Source organism: Heteronotia binoei, chromosome 8 (assembly GCF_032191835.1).
Source record: "Heteronotia binoei isolate CCM8104 ecotype False Entrance Well chromosome 8, APGP_CSIRO_Hbin_v1, whole genome shotgun sequence".
Lineage (NCBI taxonomy): Eukaryota > Metazoa > Chordata > Lepidosauria > Squamata > Gekkonidae > Heteronotia > Heteronotia binoei.
This window is the reverse complement of record NC_083230.1, coordinates 111464000-111490908: the sequence shown is the minus strand read 5'-3', so window position 1 is coordinate 111490908 and position 26909 is coordinate 111464000. Positions and strand designations below refer to the sequence as shown.

Below are 26909 nucleotides of genomic sequence, written 5' to 3'. Positions count from 1 at the left end.
GTCCTGCCTTTTGGGCTCATCTGATTAAATTTGTTTTCCACCATACATTCATAGACTTAAAAAAAAAATGTATTCAGCTGTACTGGAAACCAATGGGTAGAAAGAAAGGAGATAAACTTTTTAAAAAACCCTTCTGAAGAGATAATATGGCACAGTTAAGAGTTCTGTCTATATTTGGAATACCAGTGAAGTTTCATCTTTAAATGCAAGATCACAGCTATCATTTTACACATATACACACACATTCATTAGCAGGCAAAAACCACACCGATGGAAAGTGCATTGACCAGGGGTGTTGTGGGCTGTGAGAAGTCTTGTTTTGACAAGCAACATTTTGAAATATATTGTACAACAATATTTACAACTTCTCACCGTAAAAATCAGTGACCTAGAGCCTTGACCTTTTAGGTCAAATACTTTTCTCTCACAAGTAGCAATAAATAAAATATATGGAAAAGCTATTTAAATCACAGACCATTTTGCCTCAGTTCCCATAGGAAACATCTTGCATTTTATTTGTGGGTATGGAGGTGGGGGGGGGGCAGCTGTCACTTTTTGATTTCTGTTTGATGAGGAATGCTCTGTCCCTTATTCTTCTATCAGAGAGCAAGAGGTCATGCACAACTTGTTACTCTTCCGCGTTACAGGCAGAAGCTCAGTTTGCCTTTTAATCAACGCAGCCCAACAGAAGCCTTGTTGTGAAAAAAACTCCCCCCAGCCCTTCCCCTTTCAAAAAGCACTTGGTGGACAGCAGAAAAGGTGTTGGCGGGTGCCACCATGGGGAACCCCGCTCTAAGCATTTATCCTCTGCTGTAATCAAGCCAGTGACATTTTGCAATGTACCTTTGCATCCTGACTCCCTTCTTTGCAGCACCTTCTGACTGGGATATAAGGGCCCGGGGATCTCTATTCCTACTTGTATCTGAGAAGAGCTTTGACTTTCAAAAGCTTGTACCCTGTAAAATCTTAGGTGTTTTTAAAGTGCTGCTGGACTCAAATCTAGTTCTTCTGCAGCACACACCAATAACTACCTTCTGAAACAATCTCCAGGGGTACGTTTTCTGTGATGATGATATTGAATTTATACCCCGCCCGCCGCTCCAAATCTCAGAGCAGCTCACAATCTCCTTTATCCTCCTCCCTCACAACAGACACCCTGTGAGGTGAGTGGGACTGAGAGAGCTCTCCCAGAAGCTGCCCTTTCAAGGACACTCCTACGAGAGCTATGTGGCCGACCCAAGGCCATTCCAGCAGGTGCAAGTGGAGGAGTGGGGAATCAAACCCGGTTCTCCCAAATTAGAGTCCACACGCTTAACCACTGCACCAAACTTTGGAGGGGGGGAGCGGCAGTTGAGATTTTTAGACAAGATGACCCTGGATGAATAGGCCATGCCCCAGACATTTCCCCTTTCCCTCTTGGTCCAGATCCTCCAGCTGGCAAGGTGAAGTAGTGAATCACGGTAGCTGCTTTTCCTCACCTGTCCCTGGCTTAAACAGGACAGGCAAGCAAGCAGCTATTGCGAAGAAGAGATGCAGCCAGGAATTGGTAGGGGGGTGGTAGTGGAAAGTGCCGCAAAGCTGTAGCTGACCCATGGCGACTCTGTAGGGTTTTCAAGGCAAGAGACGTTCAGAGGTGGTTTTGCCACTGCCTGCCTCTGTGTAGACACCCCAGACTTTCTTGGTGGTCTCCCTTCCTATTACTAATTAGCTTTCAAGATCTCACAAGACAAGACGAGGCTGGGCCATTCAGGTAGTGGGTCCACAATGATAAATGCTTTACCAGGTTCCAATAGCTTGTTATACAGTGATGGGCTTGAACCAAATAACCCACAGTTTAAGGCAGGGGTGTCGAGCTCATGGGGGCTGGATCTGACATAAATGAGACCTTGTTGGGCTGAGCCATGTTGGGTTGGGCCAGGCCATGTGTGTACCTATTTAAGATTAGGTAGCAGAGATATAAACGTTATTAAAATACCTAAGTGTCTAATGTGAGATTTCACCCATTTAAAATGAAAATCACGTTTTAACTTGGATTCCAAGTCAGGTCCCAACCAAATAGGGTATATTTCTGAAAATTTATTGTGAAACCTGACACTCTTCCAAAGTCATCAATTAAGGAAATTAGTTATATAAACGTTATAAAGGACACGGTCAACACAATTAAATATATTTTTAAAAAAACCTTAAAATATGCTTAAAACATTAGCACTCGTTGGTCTTAAAGGTGTTCTTTGTATTTCTCCCATGAGATCCAGGGAACTGGGCAAGTTCTGGCTGTTTTCTTCCTTCCCCAAGGGACCATGAGGAGGAGGAGCCTCAGCCAATAGAAGAGAGAGAGGCTTGGCTCAGTACCTCTGCTGTGCGATTGAGAGAGCCTGGAAAAACAAGCTCTGCCTTCACCCCTTCCTCCCCATGGGAGGAGCTTCAGCCAATGGAGAAAATAGAGGTTCTGATCTGTAGCTCCTGTGCAATTGAGCAAGCCTTGCAAAGCAAGCTGTTAAGCGGAAGGAAGCAAGAGAGAGAGCGAGAGAGAGAGAGACGGAAGCAGACAACAGCCAGTTGCTCGAGGGCCTGATAGGAGCCTTCCGGGGGCTTGATTTGGCCCCTGGGCCACATGTTTGACACCCCTGGTTTAAGGTTTATGCCTAGCCTGTGATCCACTTGGGAGGGTTTGTCCTTCCTGAATCAAACAGCACCATGATGCAATATTAACTTGCTCAGCTGGCAGGCAATAGGAGGGGCTCTAGGTTGACATGCATACTTCATTTTGCATGACCGCACCCATTCAAGACCACTTGGGACATCTGAACAGGGTCCCCAACAAGAAAAACTGGTCACGTCTGGACCTCCCAACAGAAACCTTAAGCCAGCTTCCAAAGCAGGACCTTTTTCCCGTTTTAGGCAGGTAAAGAAGTTGCAGAACTTTTGGGCAAAGAGTTAAAAAAAGACATTTGATCACCAGTTCATAGAAAAAAGAAGTTCCTCTTTATTCAAGGTATGACAAATGTATTTACAGTGTTCATTTACTCAGGACGAGATCTGTGTCTGATTCCTCAAGCAGCAATGAAGAATTATATTTAAATGGGGGAAATAAAACTGGTTACAAATGAAGGTTTTTTGCTTCTTGCAAATGCTTACAATGCATGCAGCCTGATCCTGCGCATGTCTGCTTAGAAAGAAGTTCAACTGAGTTCAGCGGCACATATTTCCAGGTGTAAAGAAAAAAAAATAACCTTAGGACTAAGGAATCGTTCTGACTGCTTCACAATACCAACTTTGCAAAACCCGACTTTGTATCCACCAAAGAGTGTTACCTTCAAGGGAACAGGGCATTCCGCTTCCAGTTCCTAGCCGGAGAGCTGAGCAAAGTCTTACTATCGCCTGACCTAAACCTTCAAGGCGGCTTTGGACAGATCATCCTAACGCTTCTCTTCCAGTATCACCCTACAGTTATCGTACACACAAAAAATCCTCCACTCCAAATACTCTCCTAATCAAATAAGGGCTGTGAGAAGACAAATTACACCAAGTTTGCATTCGATCACCTTAAAGAAACCCAACACCTTCCACACGTACAGTTATCTTTTGCTTTTAAAAAGGGATGCCCGAATGAGATTCCCAACACACTGGAGTTTTGCTACCAGATCGGTTTTAAAAGGGCAAGTCGTCTTGATTGAGTCGAGGGTGACAAGATTTCTATCACCATTCCTATTAAATACATGCGTAAAGTAAAACAAAAAGCAAAGAGAGAGCTGTATGGACATTGTTAATATAATGCACAAACACCTCTTCCTTCGGGGAGACGAACAGTTCCTTCTCCGGTTCCACTCGCCGTGGGGAGAAGATACTGCAAAACGGAAACCTTGATGGCCCAGTAAAATCTACATCACCTCTTCTGTCCCCTGGCTACAGCTCTAGGAATCATGGATGTAACTGCTTGGCTGCCCCAAACCTTCACAGAGGTGTGTCTCTTGGGGCCTGTAATATGGGCGAATGGTTTTCGGACACAGGTGCGACTCACGTGACCATGCCTTTGTAGAGAAGTTTCATATGGGAATGGGTAATATACAACAGATGCTGCACATGGTTCTGCCCACGGCGACAGCCACTCATCAAAGCTTAAAGAACAGTGTACCCGCAGCATCGGAGAAATTGTGGTAGCCTCAGTGGCTGGGGACATCTCAATATGTCTCACTCAACAGGATTATATATATATTTAAAATGGCTGCAGCCGAACTCCGCCCCCCCTCTACATATATATATATTTTTACATCTTACAGGCAGCAACATGTTTCACAGTGAGACCAAAATGAGGTATGCAATTGGCTTCAAGGATTAAAGGTAACCATTTTAAGGGCTTTTGGAAAAAGAAACGTCTCTTCCCAAAGTGCGTTTTCCTTTCCCCAAGGCGAAGCCAAAGGAATGGGGGAAAAGTTCCTGCCGGGATTGCTTTTGCAGCTGGAAACAGCTCATCTGAAGGTGTTTTTTGACACTTTTCTTTTTTTTGGAGTTGTCTAAGCTAAAAGCCAACTGATTTAAATAATCACACACCACCCTGATTTTAAAAAGGGCTGTCAAGCCTTAGTTATCAATAGTTTACGTCAAAGTTCAGAAATTAGTTGCAAATGATAATAAAAAAAAAGTCCATGCTCCAAATAAAATGACCAGTGCGCATCTCTGCTTCGACGTGGTGTACGTAAGCTGTTTGGAGCCGGAAAAAAATAAGTTAGTCTCACGTTAATGTGAAGAGGCTTCTGTAAATAAATATCCATCTGCATGTGAGGGCCGGATCAGATGCCCTACCTCTTCGAAGTCTCACCCAAAGTTCAGGGGGGGAAGGGAAGAGAGAAAGAAGAGAAATGAGCAGGGACAGAATGTGCTCGTGTCATTCACGCTCTTACCCACTTCATCGAAAAGGTACAAAGCAGCTCTGAAGCCTTTTTTATTCGTAGAAATAGGCATCTTTCCCCCAACCATCAGAATAAAAGCAAATTAAGCCACGAGGGCGGGAGCAGCCCTTAAGCGTGACGCTTGATTAAGGCTACTCAAACTTCCCACGGACCTCCCCACATACAAATGACTCAATATCGTTTTTTACCTTACAGAAGAAGTTAGTGCTGTAACATACTGTCTTACCATAAGAAAAGGATGCTTAAACTCAAGAGTCCCACTTCCGATGCCCGACCTACTGCTTTGCCAGTGCGGGAGCCATGATGTCGGAAGATGTGGAAACATTATGTCGGCTACAGGCAAAGCAGCAAAAGTTACATTTAGGGTTGGAGCACCTTTTTGAAGAAGCCGGCCAGAACGCAATTTTTTTTTTTTTTAAAGTGTGCACGCGTGGAAACTGAGCAAGCCGTTTCATAGGCCGGACATGATGCGCACTTTTTATTCAATGACTTAAAGGGCTGCAAGACCTATTGTGATGCATACATGTAACATGGGGTCAAGGAGAACCAGCCAAAAAGGAGTGTAAAACTGGTTTCCCACAGTCCCCTGCCAAATCAAACAGGTATCCAAAACCAGGAATGGTTTCAAGTTGACCTCAGTACCAAAACAACAAAAATAAGTTGACCTATTTGCATATTCCTCAGACAAACCTAATCGGAATTTTACATTTTGGCTTTAAACATTTCCCTACCAAGCTTTATTCTAGCCAGATATTTACAAAGAAGTGTATACAGCAAATCTGTGTAGTGAAATCCTCTAGCGGCGCGTGGTTAAGACCGACAATCCGTCTTAAAACGCTATACATGTCCTGCCTAAAGGATGCCCGCTTTGCTTTTGACAGGTGAAAAATGATCGTTGCTTTCTTCTGAGAAAGAACCACAGGTAGAACGATTGGTAGGTGGGAGGAAAGAAGGACTGTGCCTTACAGAGGAAGCCCTGCTTACTCTACAACACCTCTTGGGATTAGGAGGTAGAGTTACAGGCACTAATAGTCCCACAGGGGGAAGTTGCTGCATTTTGCACATACCATACTCCAAAAAGTATGAAGGAGTCTTGAATTGTTTTAGACCGCAGGTTTCCTTACGGCTTTTTCTTCAGTTCACCAAATTCCAGGAGCGGCAAGTCTCGCGCACTTGTGACATCTTTCTTTGCGAACGGTGCTTTTTTTCGTAGACTTGCGGTGTAGATTTAAAAACTTACGTCAAGACTTTTTGTTACAAACTTTGCCTTTGTACACAACCCGAATCTTTGTGCTGATCTTTTTTCTTCAAAAAAAGAGGACATTATAAATAATATAAATTTAGAACCAGTCTTCGGCACTCTCGACATTATACCATGTTGTTGCTTTCTCCGACTTTATCTACGAGCTGTTGGGCGGGAGGGAAGAGAAGAAAAAGAAGAATATTAAAACATTTTAATTCTGAGATTCTGCCACATTTACAGGGTACCACAAGAAGATGTAGTTAGGCATCACTGAGTGTAAGTAGGTGGTTGAAGGTGACTGCAATCGGATCGCGCTCACCAAAGTTTATGTGGTTTACGCAAAATTAATGCAACTGGGTATTAACTGCAACAGTGTTTCAGCATGGTGTGTTTTTATACTGACAGCGACATGGAGAATGTGACACAACGGACAAAATAAAAATAAGGGGGGGAAAAGCCAGGTATAAATATGCTGTCAGCTCGATGACCCAAAAGGAAAGGAAAAAAAAATTAAAAAGTCAGCTATTCATGCATTAATAGACGGAAGATGTTTTTTTTCCAACTAACCATTATTGGGGCTTGTCTTCCGAGCCTACGCAGGCTTTGAAGAAAACATCAACAATTCAGTTTTCAAATAGGGTTTAGCTTCGTTAAAAAGACTAATGAATAAGTGATATGGGTAAAAGATCAGTGATGAACAAAACACCAAACCGGATTGTAAGGCCCGAGAAACTGATGGCGAGGCTAAAACAGATTTAGCGTGGATGACAAAATACACAGACATCAACATGGCTTGTAGAAGCAATCCTACAAATTACCACATTGGCAAAATTCAGGACTGTTGCAATGAGCTGGCGTTATCCCTGGGGCTCTGATGCTGAAAGCTGCACCATGATAGAAGATCAGGCAGAAAAGGGGGTGCAGGAGGGCTAGGGCTGGCCTGTAGGTCCCCTTTCGAGAGACGCTGCGGCCACTGTGGTAGGATACTACAGTACAAAGGGGAGCAGGCAGAAGAGACTGGAGGTTTGCTATTTTATTCCTGCTTTTGAACTGGAAATGCTTTCGAGTATTATTGTAAACTGCCAGGAAGACGAGGAAAGGCAGAATATACTTTTTTTGTTAAAAAACAAACCTCATGCATTGGGCTTTAAAAACTAGCATCTGACAAGTGCTGCTGAGCTACCCGTGACGCAGTTCCAGCCACAGCATTTACAACACCACATACATTCAAACAGGCTTGATGCAAAAAAAAGACAGGTGCAAACGTAACAACTGCTCCCACAAGGAGGACCAACAAATACAAGCACAGCTCACGGCCGATTACTGCAGAAGAGTTTTCTCTATTTTCAAACAATTATTAAAGTGCTTCTAAGTGCATAAAGCTCATACTCATATTTTGCATGCTGTAAAAACAGCCACAGTTCACAATAAAGCAGACCCGAAAAAAAATCACATTTACAAATAAGCCAAAGCTTCAAAAAGTCCTCCACACAACTTATCCATTTGTAAGAGCGCAGCTCAGTCTTCTTAGCTCAGCATTCAAGTGTAGTCCAGTCCCGATATTTTGGTGGAAGAGCGCAACAGCTGACCAGTATCCACACTGTTTTCAGCGAGCTTCCTCAGGCGCATATACAATATTTGAGATGGTGATACGATCACAGGTTCATTACGAGTCGTGCATAAACGCTGGCATTACCCAGAATCACAGGTGCATTTTGAGTCGTGCATAAACGTTTGCAGCATTTATGCACGACTCAAAATGAACCTGTGATTGTATCACTATTTCAAATGTTGTATAAGCGTCTGAAGAAGCTCGCTGAGAAACAGGGTGGATGCCGGTCTGCTGTTGTGCTCTTCCACCGAAATATCGGGACTGGACTACGCTTGAATGCTGAGCTAAGAAGACTGAGCTGCGCTCTTACAAATGGATAAGTTGTGTGGAGGACTTTTTGAAGCTTTGGCTTATTTGTAAATGTGATTTTTTTTAGGGTCTGCTTTATTGTGAACTGTGACTGTTTTTACAGTATACAAAATATGAGTATGCTCTTAGAAGCACTTTAATAATTGTTTGAAAAGATAGAAAACTCTGTTGCAGTAACTGGCCGTGAGCTGTGCTTGTATTTGTTGGGCGTATCACACCGTCTCCTCTCGTGTAATTGTCCCACAAGGAGGACACCATGCTTGCTTATGTAAATGGATCATTTCAAAGAGACACGGACAGCTGAAACTCGGGCTGAGTGGCTATTAGGAGCACTCGATGAGCAATGGAAGCCTCTGACAGCAGGATAAGCAGTGGACAAGTCTTCTCCCATCGCTGCGATTCAATTGAAGGTTGGGGCGCAGCATTTGCTCACGCTGGCATACAGCCCAAGCATGTTCTAACATCAAAAGCTGAGGGGCAGCAGGTTCAGGACAGACGACAGGAAATACTGCTTCCTGTGGGATCTGCTGCCAGAAGATGGAGCGATGGCTGCAGGAACAAACAGCTTTCAAAAGGGGATTAGACAGTTTTACTGGAGGGTAAGTCTGACAGCGGCTACTAGTCATGGTGACTGAGGGAGACCTCCACATTCAAAGGCACTAAGCCTCTGGATCACAGAACCAGAAGGTGCCTTGGCCTCTATTCCCTGTTATTGGCCCTCCAGGGAAACTGGCTGGCCACTGAGTGAGACAGAGCACTGGACCAGGTGGACTACTGGTGTGAACCAGAAGGGCCCTTCTTATGTTCCACATGCCAGTATTAAAGTGACTGCTGCTCATCAGAAACGCAGAATGGCATAGTTATCAAAATGCTGGTTCTATACGTTCTTGGCAGCCTTTCTACCTTGCAGAATTCAAGGCAGCTTACTCTATAAAAAAAACATAAAACCACTATTATAAAAGCCATAAAAGTCACAGTTTAAAAACTTCAAATAGGACCTACAAATAGCAAATGTAATTCATCAAAACATCAGTCCTAGATAAAACAGTCTTCAACTGCCTCCTGAAGATCGACGGCCCAGGCGCATCTCCCTGGGAAGGTCGTTCCACAACCGTGGGGCTGCCACAAAAAAGGCCCTATCTCATGTACCCACCAAAGAAATGTTGTCAATTGGTGGGACAGTCAGGAGGGCATCTCCCTGCAATCTTAATTCCTGGGTAGGAATGTATGGAAGAATACAGCCCTTTAGATACCCTGGGTCCAATTGCTTAAAACCACTGATTTCTAAATGTCCCACTAAAGACCTTTGCTGCGTATCTGGCACAAGCCCACTGGAATGGTGCAGAGAGTTCTGGGATGTGAATATAAGATAAGCCGTGTTGGATCAGGCCAGTGGGCCATCCAGTCCAACACTCTGTTTCACACAGCGGCCAAACCCCAGGTGCTATCAGAAGATCAGGACTCATTCTAAAGCACACAGCAAGGTCTTCTGGTGATAAATAGACACTGTACCTTAGAACAAAACTCTCTTGCAACTTTTGTATCTCTATTACTTTTGCCTCCCTCAGTGTTGGGAGGGAAGCTGACACACTCTTGCTGTTCTTACTGACAAACCTTATGAACATATGAAGGTGCCTTATACTGAATCCGACCCTTGGTCCATCAAAGTCAATATTGTCTATTCAGACTGGCAGAGGCTCTCCAGGGTCTCAAGCTGAGGTTTTTCACGCCTATTTGCCTGGACCCTTTTTGGAGATGCTGGGGATTGAACCTGGGACCTTCTGCTTATCAAGCAGATGCTCTACCACTGAGCCACCGTCCCTCCCCTTAATAAGCCTCAGAGGAAGCCTGTGGTTCCCCAGAATCTAGTCTGAAAACCACTAGCTTAAACTATCAAGTCCATGGCAAACGGCATTTAAAAAAAAATAAACTCAGCCAACATTTTAGATTGACACAGATCTGTAGAAATACTTGGTGATGATGCAATACTCGGTGGACATCATCAACTGAGTAACAGATAAAGGAGCTAGCCAGAGAAAGAAGCCAATTTCTGTCCATACCAAAACTGGTATGAACTTGAAGTTGGCATGGGATAACAAAAAGGCACTCACAAAAAAGGCACTCACATTGTTTCATAATGACAGTCCAAGTTCAAGTAAAGCCAGTGAAATGTATGTGAAACACCGTGGTTGATGAAACTGTGACATATGGTGCTTCAGGGTATTGGGGGGGGGGGGGGGCAAGTCACTAATTTACAAAATCATGCAAGTCACTAATTTGCAAAAAGCAAATTGCTAAACTTGACTGGCCACAGTTGCGAGATCTCTCCTGGCCAACAGTAGGAGGTGGGGGGAGGTTCAGTTGCCAGATGTAGATTTGGAGACTCCTGAAGATTTGGGGGTGGAGCCCGGGTACAGCAGGGACCTCAGTGGGGGACAGTGCTGCAGAGCCCACCCTTCAAGACAGCCATTTTCGTTGGGGGAACTGATCTCTTGTAGTCTGGAGATCAGCTGCAATTCAAGGGGATCTCCAGGTGCCACCTGGAGACTGGCATCCCTATGTCAGGCTGGGTTGCCATACAGCATTAAGGGAAATCCTCTTCCGGCTCAGAGGATGAAGACAAGATTTTTTACTAGTGGGCCCTTAAAATACTTTGGAATCAGGGCATCACAGCAAGATATGGCTACCCCCAAGCCCAGCTGATCTGTATTAAACCAACATAATTTAGAATCCCCTTTTTAGATAAGCAGAGTAACAACTGCAGAAGTATCTGGAGAACCAAATTTTGGATGCAGCTTTTTGCACAAGAACTCAGGAGGCCAAGATGCCTTTCAGCTTTAAAGATTCTGTTAAGGGGTATGTTGTTTTAGGGCTTCACAGAGCTCTTCTTCAGAGCAGAAATTATCCTCGGGGGATGAACGTGGCAACAGCAACCTGCAGATGGAAGTAGTTCTCCAAAGAGAACTAAAATTTTACAGGCCATTATGAAATTGAGGGTCCAAGACACAGATATGAAGGAACAGAAGTGCCAAAGTAGATGTGGCTTAATACTTACTGAACTTATACCAGGTAAATTCAAGAGGTAGCCAAGAACTGGCACTCTTCTGATAAAACCGACCACCACAGGGAAAAAGCCCCTTTAAATAACGAAAGGGAAAGAAGTCAGAAAAGCTCTGTAAACTTCCCATCTTTCTATATGTCAATACAGCAAGATTACCATCAAAACTTCTTATTGTACCAACCAGCAAATTCATATATGGTGTTATCATTGGAGACATAAGTGAACATTATTGAGGATTTTGTTTTCTTAGATAAAGGATACAGATTCATGAATCTAAGCAACTAATGGCAGAATTTTGCATGGCTACAAAAGCACTTCTAACTATTCAGACTGGTTAAGTTAGCTAAGGAGCAGTTCTAATGAAGCCACTGCCATGCAGTTAGGGACAGTGGTTAATCCGTAAACCCCTAAAGAACAAATAAGCGAGAAAGTCGTGCTTAGGAAACAAATCTTAAGGAGGTCTACCAAGCAGTCAGTCCCATGCTGTTGAATTGGGATTGCTACCAGGAAAATAATGCTATGTTTTCAGTCTCAATAAAGTTATTAGCCAATACCGTTCCTCAGGTAAGGCTACAGTAGAGTCATAAATGAATCCCTCGCTCAGAGAGGAGCGAGAGAGATTCACACCACTGCCTTTACTCCGCAATACCGAATGTATGCATACACACGTTCGCACGTGATGCCCACTGATTGAGAGAAAAAGTGGAATGTAAGTATAAATATATTTGAAATAAATTACCTGCTGACTGTTGGGTCACATGAAAGATTATTTATGCGAGTTAACATTCAAAGATCAAGCAAAGCATAAGTCTTCAAATGCATTAAAGTTTACCAGACCAACTTAACCACAGTCTGGTTTGCTGCCTGAATGAACACCCGTAATTGGAAAGCATGATCTGGGCGGGGTTTGGAAACCATGGTCTGCGCTAGCTGCAATTTAGTGTGACATCTGAGGTCTAAACCAAGGTTTGCCTGTATATCCTGGATGTACAAACCATGGCTTGGGCTCTAAACTACAGTCAGTGAAAAAAAACTCAGTATCATTTCTTCATTAAGCCAATGATTTTCACTATGGGCAGCCAGCCCAGGTCCCACAGAAGTTGGGTGATTATTGAGCACGCAAACAACAGGCTTCAAAAGGATGTCCGATGATTTCTAACGCCAGGGTTACTTCACAGGATGCATTCTACAAGGAATGCAGCACACACAGACCCAAAGTTGGAGAAGCTTTATTTATTTATTTAATTGGATTTATATCCTGCCCTCCCCGCCAAAGCAGGCTCTGGCAGGCTCAAGATAGCGGATCATTCTAATGCACGTTCAATGATGTCAGGGTCAGCCCTGGGTCACATGCTCACCTCCCTGCCATCTGACAGCCAAATATTTTAAGTCACCCCCCTCTGGGTTTAAGCATGGTTAGGTATTGCAAAAGCATACTAGCCAGACCCTTCTCAGCCAGGTTTTACTAACCAGTTTAGTACCAAAGCTTCAAATCTTACTTGGCTTAGTGTTACCTGCTGTTAACAGTGGTGCTGATGGCACACTCAACTGAAGCATGGGAATTTCCGGTAGAGGCATCACACAATCCTGTAGCTTGCTGCTGATAACCAGTTTGGTGTAGTGGTTAAGTGTGCGGACTCTCATCTGGGAGAACCGGGTTTGATTCCCCACTCCTCCACTTGCAGCTGCTGGAATGGCCTTGGGTCAGCCATAGCTCTCGCAGGAGTTGTCCTTGAAAGGGCAGCTTCTGTGAGAGCTCTCTCAGCCCCACCTACCTCACAGGGTGTCTGTTGTGTGTGAGGGGAGAAAGTAAAGGAGTCTGTGACTACTCTGAGATTCAGAGTATAGGGTGGGATATAAATCCAATATCATCTTCAGATTACTGTTAAAAGGTCAGGAGTCTGATGCCACCACCAGTTCCACGATTAATGGGTTTCATCTGGCAACTTAGGGCTCAAGCAGACTGCCTGTCAATGGCCTGTTTATGAACAGTACCACCCCTAGTGTTTAAACCCCCCCCACCTCACCCCCAGAAATAAAACAGTGTTCCACTTTGCTTTTAGCCTGAGGAGACAAACTTCTACCAGACCGTGCTCATTAACCTTCATGCTTAAAACTGCCATTATTCAATGATGCAGTTTCACAATAGCAAAAAAACAGAGTGACTCTTCAGAACCAAACCAAAGATGGAGGAGAAAGATGGATGAGGAAAAGCCTTACCGGAATAAGAGGAAGAATCCATAAATTTCAAGGACCATTCCTATCAAGGGCCAACCAATAAGAACCACAAGTACTCCTCCCAGAAAGAAGCCAGAGGCTTTCATTTTGTGCTTCTGGAAGAAGAATCTGAATGTCCTTTCTAAACCAATCACGAAAGCCAGGCCAGCCACAAATAAAACCTGAAAGAGCCAATGACAATAATAAAAAGCACATGATGTATGTCCACAAAAATACTGAAGTATTTATTGGAAAGGGAGAGGGAATCAATGCCTGAAGCCAAAGTTTACTCTCGCAACAAAGTAGAACTCTAATGTACCATTTGAAAGAATGTTTTGACACAACACAAAAACTGGGAGTTTGCTGGAGCAAATGACTTAGTATGCATTCAGTAGACACTGCAATGGTACCAACTTGATTTGAGATACAACTTGTTTCTCAAATCAAGTTGGTACCATTGCAGTATATTCTTTGCTTGTCCCACAGTTTTCCCTTGTGCAAAAAGGTGTGAGACTACGGCACATACACCCCGATTTATTCCAGACCATTTGCTTGCCAGCTCATAAAAACTGAGAGATACATAATTAAGCATTTTTTCAGTCCCACTGATTTCAAGTGGAGAGTTCAGGCATGTATCTAAATAACAAATGGAACTTTGCTCAACTCTGGCAGTTTTGTGCTCCAGTTGCTAGATGCTTATAGCATCTATTTTTAATATAAAGACAGCCCTGTAGCTATTTTTTTTTTATTTAGAATTTATATCCCGCCCTTCCCACAAGTGGCTCAGGGCGGCTTCCAACAGTAAATCCAGCATTAAAATTAAACAATATTTAAATATGAAAGAATTAAACATTTAAACAGATAAAACCTTAAAAATTAATAAATATTCAAGTATATATAAAGGGAATCTGGCAAGTTGCGTTAGGTTCTCAAGCTAAGTATGGGCTAGCCGGAAGAGGGTCGTCTTACAGGCCCTGCGGAACTGAACAAGGTCCCGCAGGGCCCTCACCTCCTCCGGCAGCTGATTCCACCATGTACTCCATGTACTTCCACCATGTACTATGAGGAGGCCTGTGGGAACACAGCCCTGTCTTCTGGACAAGACCCCCTAACTCAGGGCCCCAACCAGCCCCCTGGGCCTCTGCCATGGCTCTGGAGGTTACTGCCAGCCCTGTGAGCAATTTTGGGTGGTAGAGAGGTCACTTGCAGGACTGGGGGCAGAAGCAGTCCTGGCCTCCTGCTGGAATTAAAGGGCCCGTCGATCAGCTATTCTGCGGGCCCTTTAGCTCGCACGGGGAGCTGGGGGAGTTGACAATCTAAATGTACAACTGGCAGAAAATATGTGGATTTAAAAAAAAAATGAACAAGTGCAGATACTTTGGCCTGGCTTCAGAACAGTATCAAGGGATAATTCAAAGTCTTTGTGTAGGTGGTGTGATAATTATCAAAAAGAGCTGGTATCATGCACACGCTCTGGCTAGGCTTTTCAGGCTTAGGAGGCAACAAGGGAATTATCTCCAGAAGCAGGAGAGGTCAGTCAGTTCAGGATGGCAGAACTGGAGAAACGAAGGCTAACCAAATAAAAATCACAGCTGAGCCTTCTTTTTTGCTGCCGAGTCACTTACAGCGACCCCTGGTGGGGTTTTCGAGGCAAGAGATGTTCAGAGGTGGTTTACCAATCTCTGCCTCTGTATTGTGACCCTGGTATTTCTTGGTGGTCTCGCATCCAAATACTGACCAAAGGTCGACCCTGCTTAGTTTCTGAGATCTGATGAGATCGGGCTAGCCTGGACTATCCACGTCAGGGTCAGCTGAGGCACAGGGGTGAGGCAAGTCTATGGAGGACTGTAAAAGGTAAGGACAAGGAATCCGCGCAGCATGCCCAAGGACATGTGAAGCCACTGAAGGAGGAAAAAATCTAGGAGGAGCGATTTTATTCATGGGAAAAGAACCCAAGGAGATAGCAGTACAGAGCTGCTGGCTTTGCATTCTGCCAGCTCTTTTTCACATCACTCATCGTTAAGGAGAGCAGAAAGACATCTACTGAGTTCCAGATGGCAGCCAATTAAAACAAAGTTTCCTGAAGCATATACAATCAAGGCAATCTCACTGCACTTAAGTGAACCTCAGACGACGTGCTCCTTAAAATTAACTTTCTCTCGTATGGTCGTAGGTATGCCAGCTACACTGCATATTTAGGGAGAAGCGGGTTCAGCGGATGTATCATGTAGATATGATTCATGTAAATCACTTACGTTTCCAATAGCCAAAAGCGCTTTGTCAAAAAATAGGATCATTCCAAAGAAAAGGAAAAACACTCCAAAACCCGTAAGTCCCATTCCGATTTCTGCAATATACAAAAGGGGAAGTATTAGTAAGAACGTAAAATTTAGCAGTGAGGAAAGAGAATAATAACTGAATATACAAAACGCTCTTTGCCAAGCACTACTTCACCTAACTCACTGATGCGTTCACTCCAACAAGATCTCATATTTAGGCAAGCTGCGTTATGTAAGAATGCAAGAAATGCCTTCCCAGTTTGGATCAAGGTCCCACCAAGTCAAGCAGTGGCTAGCCACTGAGCAAACAGTTGGGGTCCCAATTCAGATACAAATTTGGCAGCTCTGTCTATAATTTCCCCTTGTTTTTCTTCTTTTGTCTCAACCCCCACTAATATCCTTGATGACCATCCTCAGATCTGTTCCAAAGGACAAGATCCTGGAAGACTCTATTAATCCATGGCAAAGCATCCAAAAACGCTTTAGTCAGGAAATCAAATGAAGAGCCTTCAAAATCAGACATCCATTTAAAAGAAACGGTGAGGCATCACCTCTCTTTCCTTAAACTACAGCAAACATTGCCAGCTTTACGAAGAAGGTACAGTTACCAGCAGGAAGCAAGGTTTAAAATGTGCTGAATGTAGCAGTCCCAGTATACTAGTTAGGGACTTTATGCAAACATTGCAAAAGAAGAAGGATCTCATCTACCTAACGGAGTCTCAAAGCGGCTTACAATCGCCTTTCCCTTCCTCTCCGTACAACAGGCACTTTGCAGGGAAGATGGGGCTGAGAGAGCTCTGCGAGTACTGTGACTGGCCAGAAGTCACCCAGCAGGCTTCATGTGGAGAAGTGGGGAATCAAACTCAGTTCTCCAGTTTAGAGTCCACCACTCTTAACCACTATACCTCTCTATCTTTCAGAACTTCATAAGCAGGGCTTTTTCTATTCCTTATTAACAGGGCTCAATTTGTTGCAGAAGCTCCTTTGCATATTAGGCCACAACTCCATAATGTAGCCAGTCCTCCAAGAGCTTACAGGACTCTTCTTACGGGGCCTGCTGTAAGCTCCAGGGGCATGTGGCCTAATATGCAAAGGAGCTCCTGCTACAAATTGAGCCCTGTTAATAAGGAATGGAAAAAAAATTGCCCGGGGGCAGGGGCAATCTTTCTTGTACTAGTAGCACATCTAACTTTTAAACACCTCTGGTAGTTGAGAACTGTCAAGCAATCCTAAGTCTTGTAATCGTATACAAAGTATACGAGATATGAAGTACACATACATCCTATGTGAAGCAGGTAAACTTCAGGGACTAAATCTCACTACTCTCAAAAGTCAGGGTGTGATCAAGGATGAAGGAGCACAATAAAATTTCCTCCATCATTCATGAAAGAGAGACTGGTGGTTTTGATTCCAACTCTGAAACTCTTTGGTTTCCTTTCCTCACTTACATCTCTGATCTACCTAACACCCCTTGGTTGTCCTCTATGGTGAAATCAATTCTTCTTATCTGATTCACCTTCTCCTCCTCCTCCTCTTCCCTTCTTGTTCTTCTCAATCTTTTCAGTTTCTTTTTTTTTGTATGCACCACTACTTGTGACCATATTCTATCATTACTCTTCTTAGGGGTTCTGTTTTGTTATTTGGGCTTTTTTCACACACATGTCTTACTGTATATATTGGTTCCTAATATCTATTTTTAATCATAGAATCATAGAATTGGAAGGGACCTCCAGGGTCATCTAGTCCAACCCCCTGCATATTGTACTATGCAAAATACTTTTAAAAAGCTATTTTGTATTATTCTTCTCCAGTATTGCTTCCATATATAATTCTGTTGGGTTTTTTTTTTGGGGGGGGGGAATTCCAATAAAGTTATGCTGTTCTGGTGGTGGGGGGGGAGGATGAAGGATCACACATTCTGGCAGACCCTCAAGGCCAGCCAACATGTATACATCTTGGTCCACATTTTTCTCACTACAAGAAAGGAACTTAACGAAACAAAAAAAATTGAGATTAGCACAATCCAAACCACCTTCAAAGACACCGAAAACAAAGAAGATGGCTGAGTGAAATGCTGAAAAACAAACAAAACTAATGGATAAGTAACAAAAAATAGCCCCACGCAAAATTTGGGTTCTCTTATTAATTCTCTTGCTGGTTTACAAGGCAATGCTACACAACCTTGGTGGTCAACTAGCAAGAGGCAGATTTATAGACTGGCCTTGTGTTGGATGAGCACGTACCATCTCAGGTGGATTCTTCTCTTTGCTGGAGAAGGAAGCAGACTCAAAGATGTGCTCTGCTGCCTATAAAAACAGTTTATAAAGCATGCAGTGCTAGTGGTGAAGAGAGAACCTCAAGGCGGTAGGACCAAGACTTGCCTCCTCTCTTGGCTGCAGAAGGACAGCAAGGACTATTGCTAGGCAACTAGGAGGAAAGTATTCCACCCCCCCCCCCGGAAGATCTAATAGCCAAAGCTTAAAAGGATGCTTATGTTCTAGATGTACCACACGATGCACAATGGAAATAGCTCATACTGAACAAACTGAAGGGATCAGTTCCACCCAGAATGCTAAACCTCTATTGAAAAGAAATGGGATTTTATTCTCAGACCATTCTTTTGCTACTGCCAATCAGTCCAAAAAGCTTTGTACGTGCAGATACAAAGCCTATGTGGTCACTATCTAACCCACACAGCTGCACAATAAAAACTGGCAACAATTGTGAGGTTTATTGTTGATGAACTATAACAAAAGTGAGATGGAACAGTCTTTTAGTCTTGGGAAGAGAGTTATGAATAGCGCCTATGGGGGGGGGGGTCTGTGCTAACAAAAAAAAGGCATCTGGATTTGGCTTTAACTACAGAAGTATGTAATTTTTTTTGTAGAAAAAGCCCAGCAGGAACTCATTTGCATTTTAGGCCACACCCCTGATGCCAAGCCAGCCAGAGCTGCGTTCCTGCTCAAAAAAAGCCCTGCTTGTCTCTAAAGACACAGCTACAGTGAGATCCATAGCACATTTCGTATATGAGGAACCTATACCCAAAAGTATCTTGTGACCCCAAACCCAACATGAAGAGGACTTGTTCCAACGGCTATGGCGAGCAGATCTTGTTTTAACTTTAGGTGATGCTTATGAACTGCTTTTCAACAGCCAAAAAGATTTATACTGAAAGATAAATTAATTTAACAACATAGAAGAGTGTGATTTGTGAATGGAGTTGGGCGGAGTGCCTGGTTGCCGCCCTCCACTCCCTTTGATGGCCTCAGCACCAACACTAGAGGCCATCAAAGGTAGAGGAAGCTAGAGGAAGGGGACTTTGAAGACACGTAGAGTCCTTTTTTATCCAGCAAGGCCTGTAGAATTCAACACAAATTAAATGTTGTTTCAGCCTTTTCCTGCCCTCCTGTTAGCCATTTCAGCTTCTTTTATTAACTATACCACTTCGTATATTAGATTTTTGTTGTACCACAGACAGTTCTCACACTTGACATGATCTTTAGCAAACCCCTCCCCCCAAGCATATTACACTTAAAGCAACTGCATGCATACAAAGAAGACTGCAGATTTATACCCCACCCTTCTCTCTGAACTCACTCAGAGTGGCTTACAATCTTCTATATCTTCTCCCCTCACAACAAACACCCTGTGAGATGGGTGGGGCTGAGAGGGCTCTCACAGCAGATGCCCTTTCAAGGACAACTCCTATGAGACCTATGGCTAACCCAAGGCCATTCCAGCAGCTGTAAGTGGAGGAGTGAGGAATCAAACCTGGTTCTCCCAGATAAGAGTCCACACACCTAACCACTGCTCCAGACTGGCTCTCACTACACCAAAGCAGGCACAGGTGATGGATCTAGGAGTATGGAAGTTCTTCAGAGTCCTCCTGAACTATATAATTCACATAGAATGCAAGCTATTTGCACAAGTAATTTGTGCACCACGCTTGTGTACAACAAAGCCCCATGTTGGACTTAAACAAGGCTTTTCATTTTTTGTGTGTGTTAAGAACCAAAAGGTGGCATCCAAGGAATGCCACAACAATTTCCAAATAATTTAGGGGTCTGAAACAACAGCCTCCTTGCTGACTTTGAAAGCGGGCTGTGGCTTATGCAAAAGATCCCAGGTTCAATCCCTGACGTTTCCCTTTAAAAGAATCGAGCAGGAGGTGACGCGAAAGACCTCTGCCTGAGACCCTGGAGAGCTGCTGACAGTTTGAGTAGACAATAGTGACTCTGATGGACCAAGGTTCTGATTCAGTATAAGGAAACTTCACGTGCTCAGTTGTTTTGTGACTAACAGTGAAAAGCCAGGAGCCCCACTGGAAATGCCTGACCCTTTGGATGCACCGCCTCATCCTCCTATATGCAAAACCACTTTGATATTCTTGTTTATGAACTGGTTTGGTTAAGTATGTTCCAACCGTCTCATTGCATCACAATTTAAACTTCCACACCGGTTGTGCAAGATTCCTAAAAGTCTCCTTGGGCGACACCAAGGAGTAAGGCTAGGTTGATTTTATTTTAGGAGAAAGAAATTAACCAATGTGGTAACTGTTGGCTTAATTAACTGTACAGAAAGGAATGTCCTCTGAGAAGCAGTTACCAACAGGCTCACATACCCTGATTATATTATCTCAGTAGGCTTCAAGGCAATTCTGAGTAGGTGAGAAGTTTTTGAAATTACAATTAACACAAGTTCTTCCTAGTATGGATAAATGGAATGGTGAGTTGTAGACCTGACTCCAAGAATGTGAGCTGACATATATTGCAGTTCTGCAAACACATGTTGCCCTAAGCTTTTTAATTAAAACGCAGAAGTGTGGCAAGGGAAACCAAGGCTTTCAGAGTTACTGATGCTGTAACACTGCCCAGCACTCAGCGAACAAAGTAAAGTTATCTCCGTGCAGTCTGTTGTAGTAGTTGTGCAGGGGCTGTTATATGGGAGAACTGGGTTTGATTCCCCACTCCTCCATTTGCAGCTGATGGAATGGCCTTGGTTCAGCCATAGCTCTGGCAGAGTTGTCCTTGAAAGGGCAGCTTCTGAAAGCTCTCTCAGCCTCACCCACCTCACGGGGTGTCTGTTGTGGGGGAGGAAGATAAAGAATATTGTGAGGTTCAGAGTGGAGGGCGGGATATAAATCCAATGTCATCGTCGTCTTCTTAGGCCAAGAGTCCCCAGTTTGGTGCCCACCAACACTTTTCCTAGGGTCCGCCAAGTATTTTTAGAAAGTGAATGGGACCAGTTGGGTTTTGCACAGCAAGACTACTGACTAGCCACTAGAGATCTGATTGGCTGTGCAGATTTTTTAGTAAGTTTCTTTGGCAGCACCTGTCTCCACAGCACAAGAATCTTCACTCTGAGTAAAAGTAAGCTGTAGCAGCCCTTCTCCTCTTGTAACAACCATTCTGTGGCTGTGCCCACCTCATCATATCAGAATTCCAAAGGTGCTCACAGGTTCAAAAAGGTCAGGAAACCCTGCATTAAGCAGTGAACACTACATCCACAGAAAGTGAACCAGCCAATTGCTCTGGAATCTGGACAGCTGTCACAACATAGTACACAAAGCATCTCAACTGCTAAGGAGGGGGCAACAGACTACAGCCAAATGTTACAAGCAGCAAAGAACAGTCTTGCCACGCTGGTCAAACGCTTTGTCAAATACCCCACAAAGGCAAGAATGGCACTGTGCAGGTGTCAGCTTCAATGTTCCCTCTGAGCTGCAGAGTCTCGTGAGCAAAAATTCTACTTTGTGAGCTTCTGGCATTAAAGTTGTTAGTTACTGCATAAATTATTGTGCTCTGGGGTCATCCTTCCTGAGCCAAGGCAAAAATGTGTGAGCTGGAGGCTAAAAACCTGTGAGCTAGCTCACACTAACTCAGCTTAGACGGAACTCTTAAGCACTCAGCTTATCTTTTTAAAAATTCATTGAAGTGATACACCCAGGGCAGGAGTGAAAGCTGGGTGCTCTTCAGACTTACAACCACCATGTGTAAAGCCGGCAAAGCCTCTCTTACAGACCAGCTGCAATAAACATAGGCCCCTCCAAAAAAGGGAATACGAGAAGTTGCTAGTGGCAAATGCCTACAAGCACTCATACACATTCATTACAACTTTTTTTTGGAAAAAGTTAATTTTGCAGTTTCACAATAACCGTTAGCTAAGTTCCAAACCTATTGATAACTGAAGTAAATTTTTTGTTCTCTAATGCAGTTAACACTTTAAAAATAATCAAGCAATGTTGATCAAATCCCTTCTGACTGATCAAATCCCAAAACTAATGTACACAGCTCCCTGAAGCTACAGTAACCTACAGCCCTTCATAGCCCCTTCATTCCATCTTTATGCCCTACCAAACCCCTAGAAGGTGGCATTTCCCTCCAGTGCTTTTTCACTGCCAAGTGAACACAGGCAACACCCATACCTTTACCTTTCTCCCACTCCTCTCTCTTATTGTATGCTCTTGGCTGTAAGTTCCTTGGGGAAAAGAAATGAGTCTCTTTTTTGCCCACTAAAAATCTGCAAGACACCACAATAAACCAATCCACAGAATGCAGTTGCTCAACTTACAGCCAATTCACATGATACAAAGCCAACAGGAACTTCTATGGGATAAACTGAATAAACTGTCTATTGACAAAGCAACTCCTATTTTTGATTCAGCAGTTATATGATCAGCCTATAGCAAAATGTGGTCCATCTGGTGAACTGGCTAGAGCTATTGTACTGAGCAAAAGAAGGAAGTGAGGGGGTATCCTCACTCCTCTATCATTTAGATTCAGGAGGGTAGCCATGCTGGTCTGAAACAGCAGAACCAAGTTTGAATCCAGTGGCACTTTTGAGTCCAACCAAGTTTTATTCTGGCTATAAGCTTCCATATGCATGCACACTTCTTCAGATACATACCTGAAGTGTGTGCGGATATGGAAGCTTATACACGGAACACAACTTTGTTGGTCTTAATGGTGACACTGGACTCAAACTTTGTTCCTCTGTTATTTAATTTGTATATCAGTGATCTAAACTTTTATATTTCCAGTGATGAACACCATCTGTCTTATCTAGCTCATGTTAAGTGGCCATGTCCTTTGTACATGAATGATAAAACTCATCTCTCAAGGCTTTGGACCAGACATGATCTAGGAGTTCTGTATTTCCCAGGCACAGAGAGCCTTTGTACAGATTAGGGTTGCATGGAGAGGGTCCTTAAGCCTTCCCTCATTTCCCCAATTCCAAGGAGCCACCATTTCCCACGCTGGGGAAAACGTACATGTAGCCGTCAGTACAAGCCAAGCTTTCTTACAGAGCAAACAGTGGCTACCTAAGGCTACTTCAGGTCAGGAAAATGGCACAGGGGCGTGAAGGCTTAAAAACACTTACCCTGCGTACTCTAGTTCTGATCCAGAACAGACAGTATGCACTGGGAAATTAAGTTACTAGTATGGGATTCAAAGCACATATCTGACTGATGGGCCTCACAGATAACCATCTCAGATCTTCTATGGCAGTGGTGTCGAACTCAGTTGTTATGAGGGCTGGATCAGACATAAATGAGACCTTGTCAGGCTGGGCCATGCCATGTTGGGCTGGGCCATGTGTATACCTATTTAAGATTAGGTAGCAGAGATATAAACTTTATAAAGGACACAAACACAATAATTAAAAAAAAACTTAAAACATTAACACTTGTTGGTCTTAAAGGTCCTTGCTTTGCATTTCTCCCATGGGATCCAGGGAACCGGGCAAAGGAAGCTCTGGCTCTTTCCATCCTTCCCCAGGGAACCGGGAGGGGGAGGAGCCTCAGCCAAAAGAAGGAAGATAGACTTGGCTCAGTAGCTGTGCTGTACAATTGAGAGAGCCTGACAAAGCAAGTTTTGCCTCTCCCCTTCCTCCCAAAGGGAGAAGCCTCAGTCAATAGAGAAAACAGAGGTTTTGCTCTGTAGCTCATGTGCGATTGAGCAAGCCTGGTAAAGCAGGCAGTTATGCAGAAGGAAGCAAGAGAGAGGGAGGAAGAAGCAAATGGCAACCAGTTGCTTGAGGGCCTGATAGCAGTTCTCCGGGGGGGGGGGGCTGTTCTATGATGTGTTGCATTAACACCCCTGTTCTATGGTGTGTTGCATTAACACACAACACAATCTGAGTGTGGGTGGGGAGAACAGCTAGATTTGAGACTAGCATGATTTTGGGGGCACAAGCTTTCGAGAGTCAAAGGTCCATCAAATAAGTCAGAATGGAGATATCTGAGAAATGGCTCCTATTTTGTTACATTTTCAATGGTTGGGTTCCTGTTAGATTAAGGATTAACCCAGTATAATGTTATGATGCACTCTCCACAGGAACAGCTGTATTTGCAGCAGCTAAATCAACAAAAGAAGTTTATAGTGCTTTAAACAATCAGAAGTCTAACAGAACCTTTAAGGCAGGGAAACTATTACTACACCATAAGCTTTCAAAGACTAGAGCCCGCTTCTTCAGACAATAAGCTTATCACCAAATACTGCATTATCACCTGATAACGGGGGGCAAAAGCTTATACTAGAATTAAACTGTGTTACTTTTTGAAAACAAACACGACACCTGCTTATTTTTGCTTCCACAAACTAACATGGTTAACCCCTCCAAAATAACCATAGCACCAAAAGACTACAATACAAATCATGGCATATACTTTAAGGGCCAGAGAACATTTCATTGTAACATTCTGCAGGTGAAAGGGAGCTATGACTCAGAGATGCATATGTTGCAACATGTTTGCCAGCCTCAAAAGTGCTACAAGATTAACTTTTTAAAATGTATTCTGATCCAGACATTGTTTCAAAACTCAAAAGGGAACATCCATCCACAGGCTCCATGAGTCAGTGGTAGAGCATCTGCTTGCTTGCAGAAGGTCCCAAGTTCAATCCTCAGGGTCTCCAGTGAAAAGGGTAAGGTACCAGCTAATGTGAAAGACTGCCTGACAACTGGCCATCCACTGCCCATCACAGAAGAGAAGAATGACTTTGATAGACCAACAGGTGTGAGTCAATACATGGCAGCTTTATGTTCTCATTTACACCCCCCCCCCAATCGATTATAACAAAACCAAAATTGAACACAGACAACTAAAAGAGCCAGCATGATGTAGCCATTAAAGATTCCGACCGGGATCTGGGAAATCCAGTTTCAAATCCCTGCTCTGCCATGGAAGTTTGCTTGATGACCTTGGGCCCGTCACACACTCTCCACCTATCCTATCTCACAGGGTTGTTGTGAGGATAAAATGGAGAAGAGAAGAATAACATATGCCACTTTGGGTCCACAATGAGATTAAAAGAATATAAAGTAAATAAATAAAAACAAAATAGCAAGAGTCCAGTAGCACCTTAAAGGTTAACTAAACTTGTGATATGCAACAAGCTTTTGTGAGAATCTAAAAAAGTTAGCAGTGACTCACAAAAGCTCCTACCCTGCCACAAATTTTGTTAGTTTTTTAAAGTTCTACTGGAACAGGTGTGGCCAAACTGCAGCTCAGGAACCACATGTAGCTCTTTCACGCATATTGTGCAGCTCTCAAAGCAGCCCCCCCCCATCAGCTGGCCTGGAGAAGGCATCTCTCTCTTAAAATCACTTCTCCAAATCAAGCCAGCCGCCAGCCTGGAGGACAGATTTAAAGTTGCTTTCTTTCCACCTCCACCTCTCCCATCTGTCTGCCTGCATTCTTTGTGTCAAGAAAGATTTTCTGAATATTGTAATGTATCTCTTCATTGCTCATCACTGTCACTTCTCCCCCACTTGCTAAGCCTCGCTTATCTGTATTATTCAAGCATTTTCCTCCAGCCTGAGCATGGCCTCAAGGCCAGTTGCTGAATTAGACACTGATTAGAAAGCACCTGCGTTCCCAGGACTATGGGGGTGGGAAACAGTGGTAGCCGCCAAAAAGTTCTCACTTTTGCTTTAAAGTATAAGGGCTAGATGATACTATCCTATATAAGGAGGCCACTGAGAAAAGACGTCAATCTTAGCAAAACTACGTTTTACCTCCAGGTCTGTCTGCGAAATAAACCTGCCTTTATGAATGAACTGTGTGATTTCCTGAACTACGGGGGGGGGGGGGGGCTTGACACCTTGCGGCTCTCAAACATCTGACCTTTATTCTCTGTGGCTCTTATATTAAACAAGCGTGGCCACCCTTATACTGAATTCTTGCTCTTTACTGCTACAGACAGACTAACACGGCTACCCATTTAAAATGTTAAGCAATCACAGACACGAGCTGAGAAAAAGTACAGAAGCAAGACATTATTGTTGGCAAACAGCATTTTTTTAACATAAAAAATATAACATTCTTAGCTATGAGCGATCCACCTGAAGCCCTCCCACGCCCCTTGCTGCGAGGCCCCACGAGCTGCCCTTTAACGTCTCCCGCCAGCCCCGCCCCTTTTCTCCCTCCCCCCCCCTCCCTTCACCCACTCTGAGTATCCGTGAGGGAAATCATGATGGCAGCAGCGAGGCTCCGGCCTCAGACAGTCCGACACCCAACGAGGCGAAGCGAATGGAGAAGAGAAAAGCCGGAGGAAGAGAAGCAGCAGCCGCCACGTCCTCCGGAAACACGCAGCCCCCCTCCTTAGACAGTCCCCGGCTTCGGCTGCCACAGCCACCGCCGCCGCGCACCAACACGGCCTCCCATTGGGCAGAGCGCGAGGAACCAATCAACGCCCGCCTTGCTCCTTCCGTCTTTCCTTCTCCCCTTCCCAGGACCCGTCATAGCTTCCAGCGGCTTTCGGGAGGGGAAAAACCCGAGAAGCCAATCCGGGGAAAGAGAGTGCGCATGCGCACAGTGGGGTTCCTGAGTGGCTGAGGCGTTGGGGAAAGCTGGGGAGGCTCGCGGCCGGCGAGCTCTTGATTGGCTGAAGAGGGAGAAGGAAGTGGGTGGGGAGAAAAGGAGGCGGCTGCTGATTGGCGCGTTTGATGGAGGTGGGTGTCTTTCTCGCTCACGCGCGTCTGTGAAAGAGAGGCAGGTAGTGGTCGGTTATCAGGTAAGGTGGGCTCAATGAAGCCTCTGTATCTAGGAGCAGTATATTTTCCATAGCATTCTTGAGCTGGGTTTAAATTGCTTCAGGACGTGGGTTAAACATGCGGCCCCGGGGGCCGAATCAGGCCCCTGAGCAACTGGCTGTCATCGGCTTCCTTCTCCCTCTCTCTTGTTTCTTTCTGCATCACAGCTTGCTCTGCTAGGCTTGCTCAATTGCACAGAAGCTACAGAGTAAAGTCTGTATTCTCCATTGGCTGAGGCTCCTCA

At 44.2% G+C, this 26909-nt stretch overlaps 1 protein-coding gene across 1 annotated transcript; it reads right to left on the bottom strand.

Annotated features, from left to right (window-relative positions):
* Positions 1 to 2962: 2962 nt before the first annotated feature.
* On the bottom strand, positions 2963 to 26364 carry GOLT1B (golgi transport 1B). The gene is made up of 5 exons (XM_060245894.1): positions 26081 to 26364; positions 15608 to 15699; positions 13356 to 13534; positions 11130 to 11211; positions 2963 to 6317 (listed from the first exon to the last, which is right to left on the bottom strand). Exons 1-5 carry the CDS (start codon positions 26103 to 26105, stop codon positions 6279 to 6281), a joined length of 417 nt encoding a protein of 138 aa, XP_060101877.1. The 5' UTR covers positions 26106 to 26364; the 3' UTR covers positions 2963 to 6278.
* Between the last annotated feature and the right edge of the window lie 545 nt (positions 26365 to 26909).

What these genes read in the sequence shown, in the direction of transcription:
- GOLT1B (XM_060245894.1), bottom strand. Translation starts at nt 26,105, where the DNA reads ATGATTTCCCTCACGGATACTCAGA. An exon ending in CGCTTTTGGCTATTGGAAAC is followed by an intron (nt 13,535 to 15,607) that starts GTAAGTGATTTA and finishes TGGCTCTTTCAG; the next exon opens with GTTTTATTTGTGGCTGGCCT. An exon ending in ATTTACCTGGTATAAGTTCA is followed by an intron (nt 6,318 to 11,129) that starts GTAAGTATTAAG and finishes CCCGCCCAACAG; the next exon opens with CTCGTAGATAAAGTCGGAGA.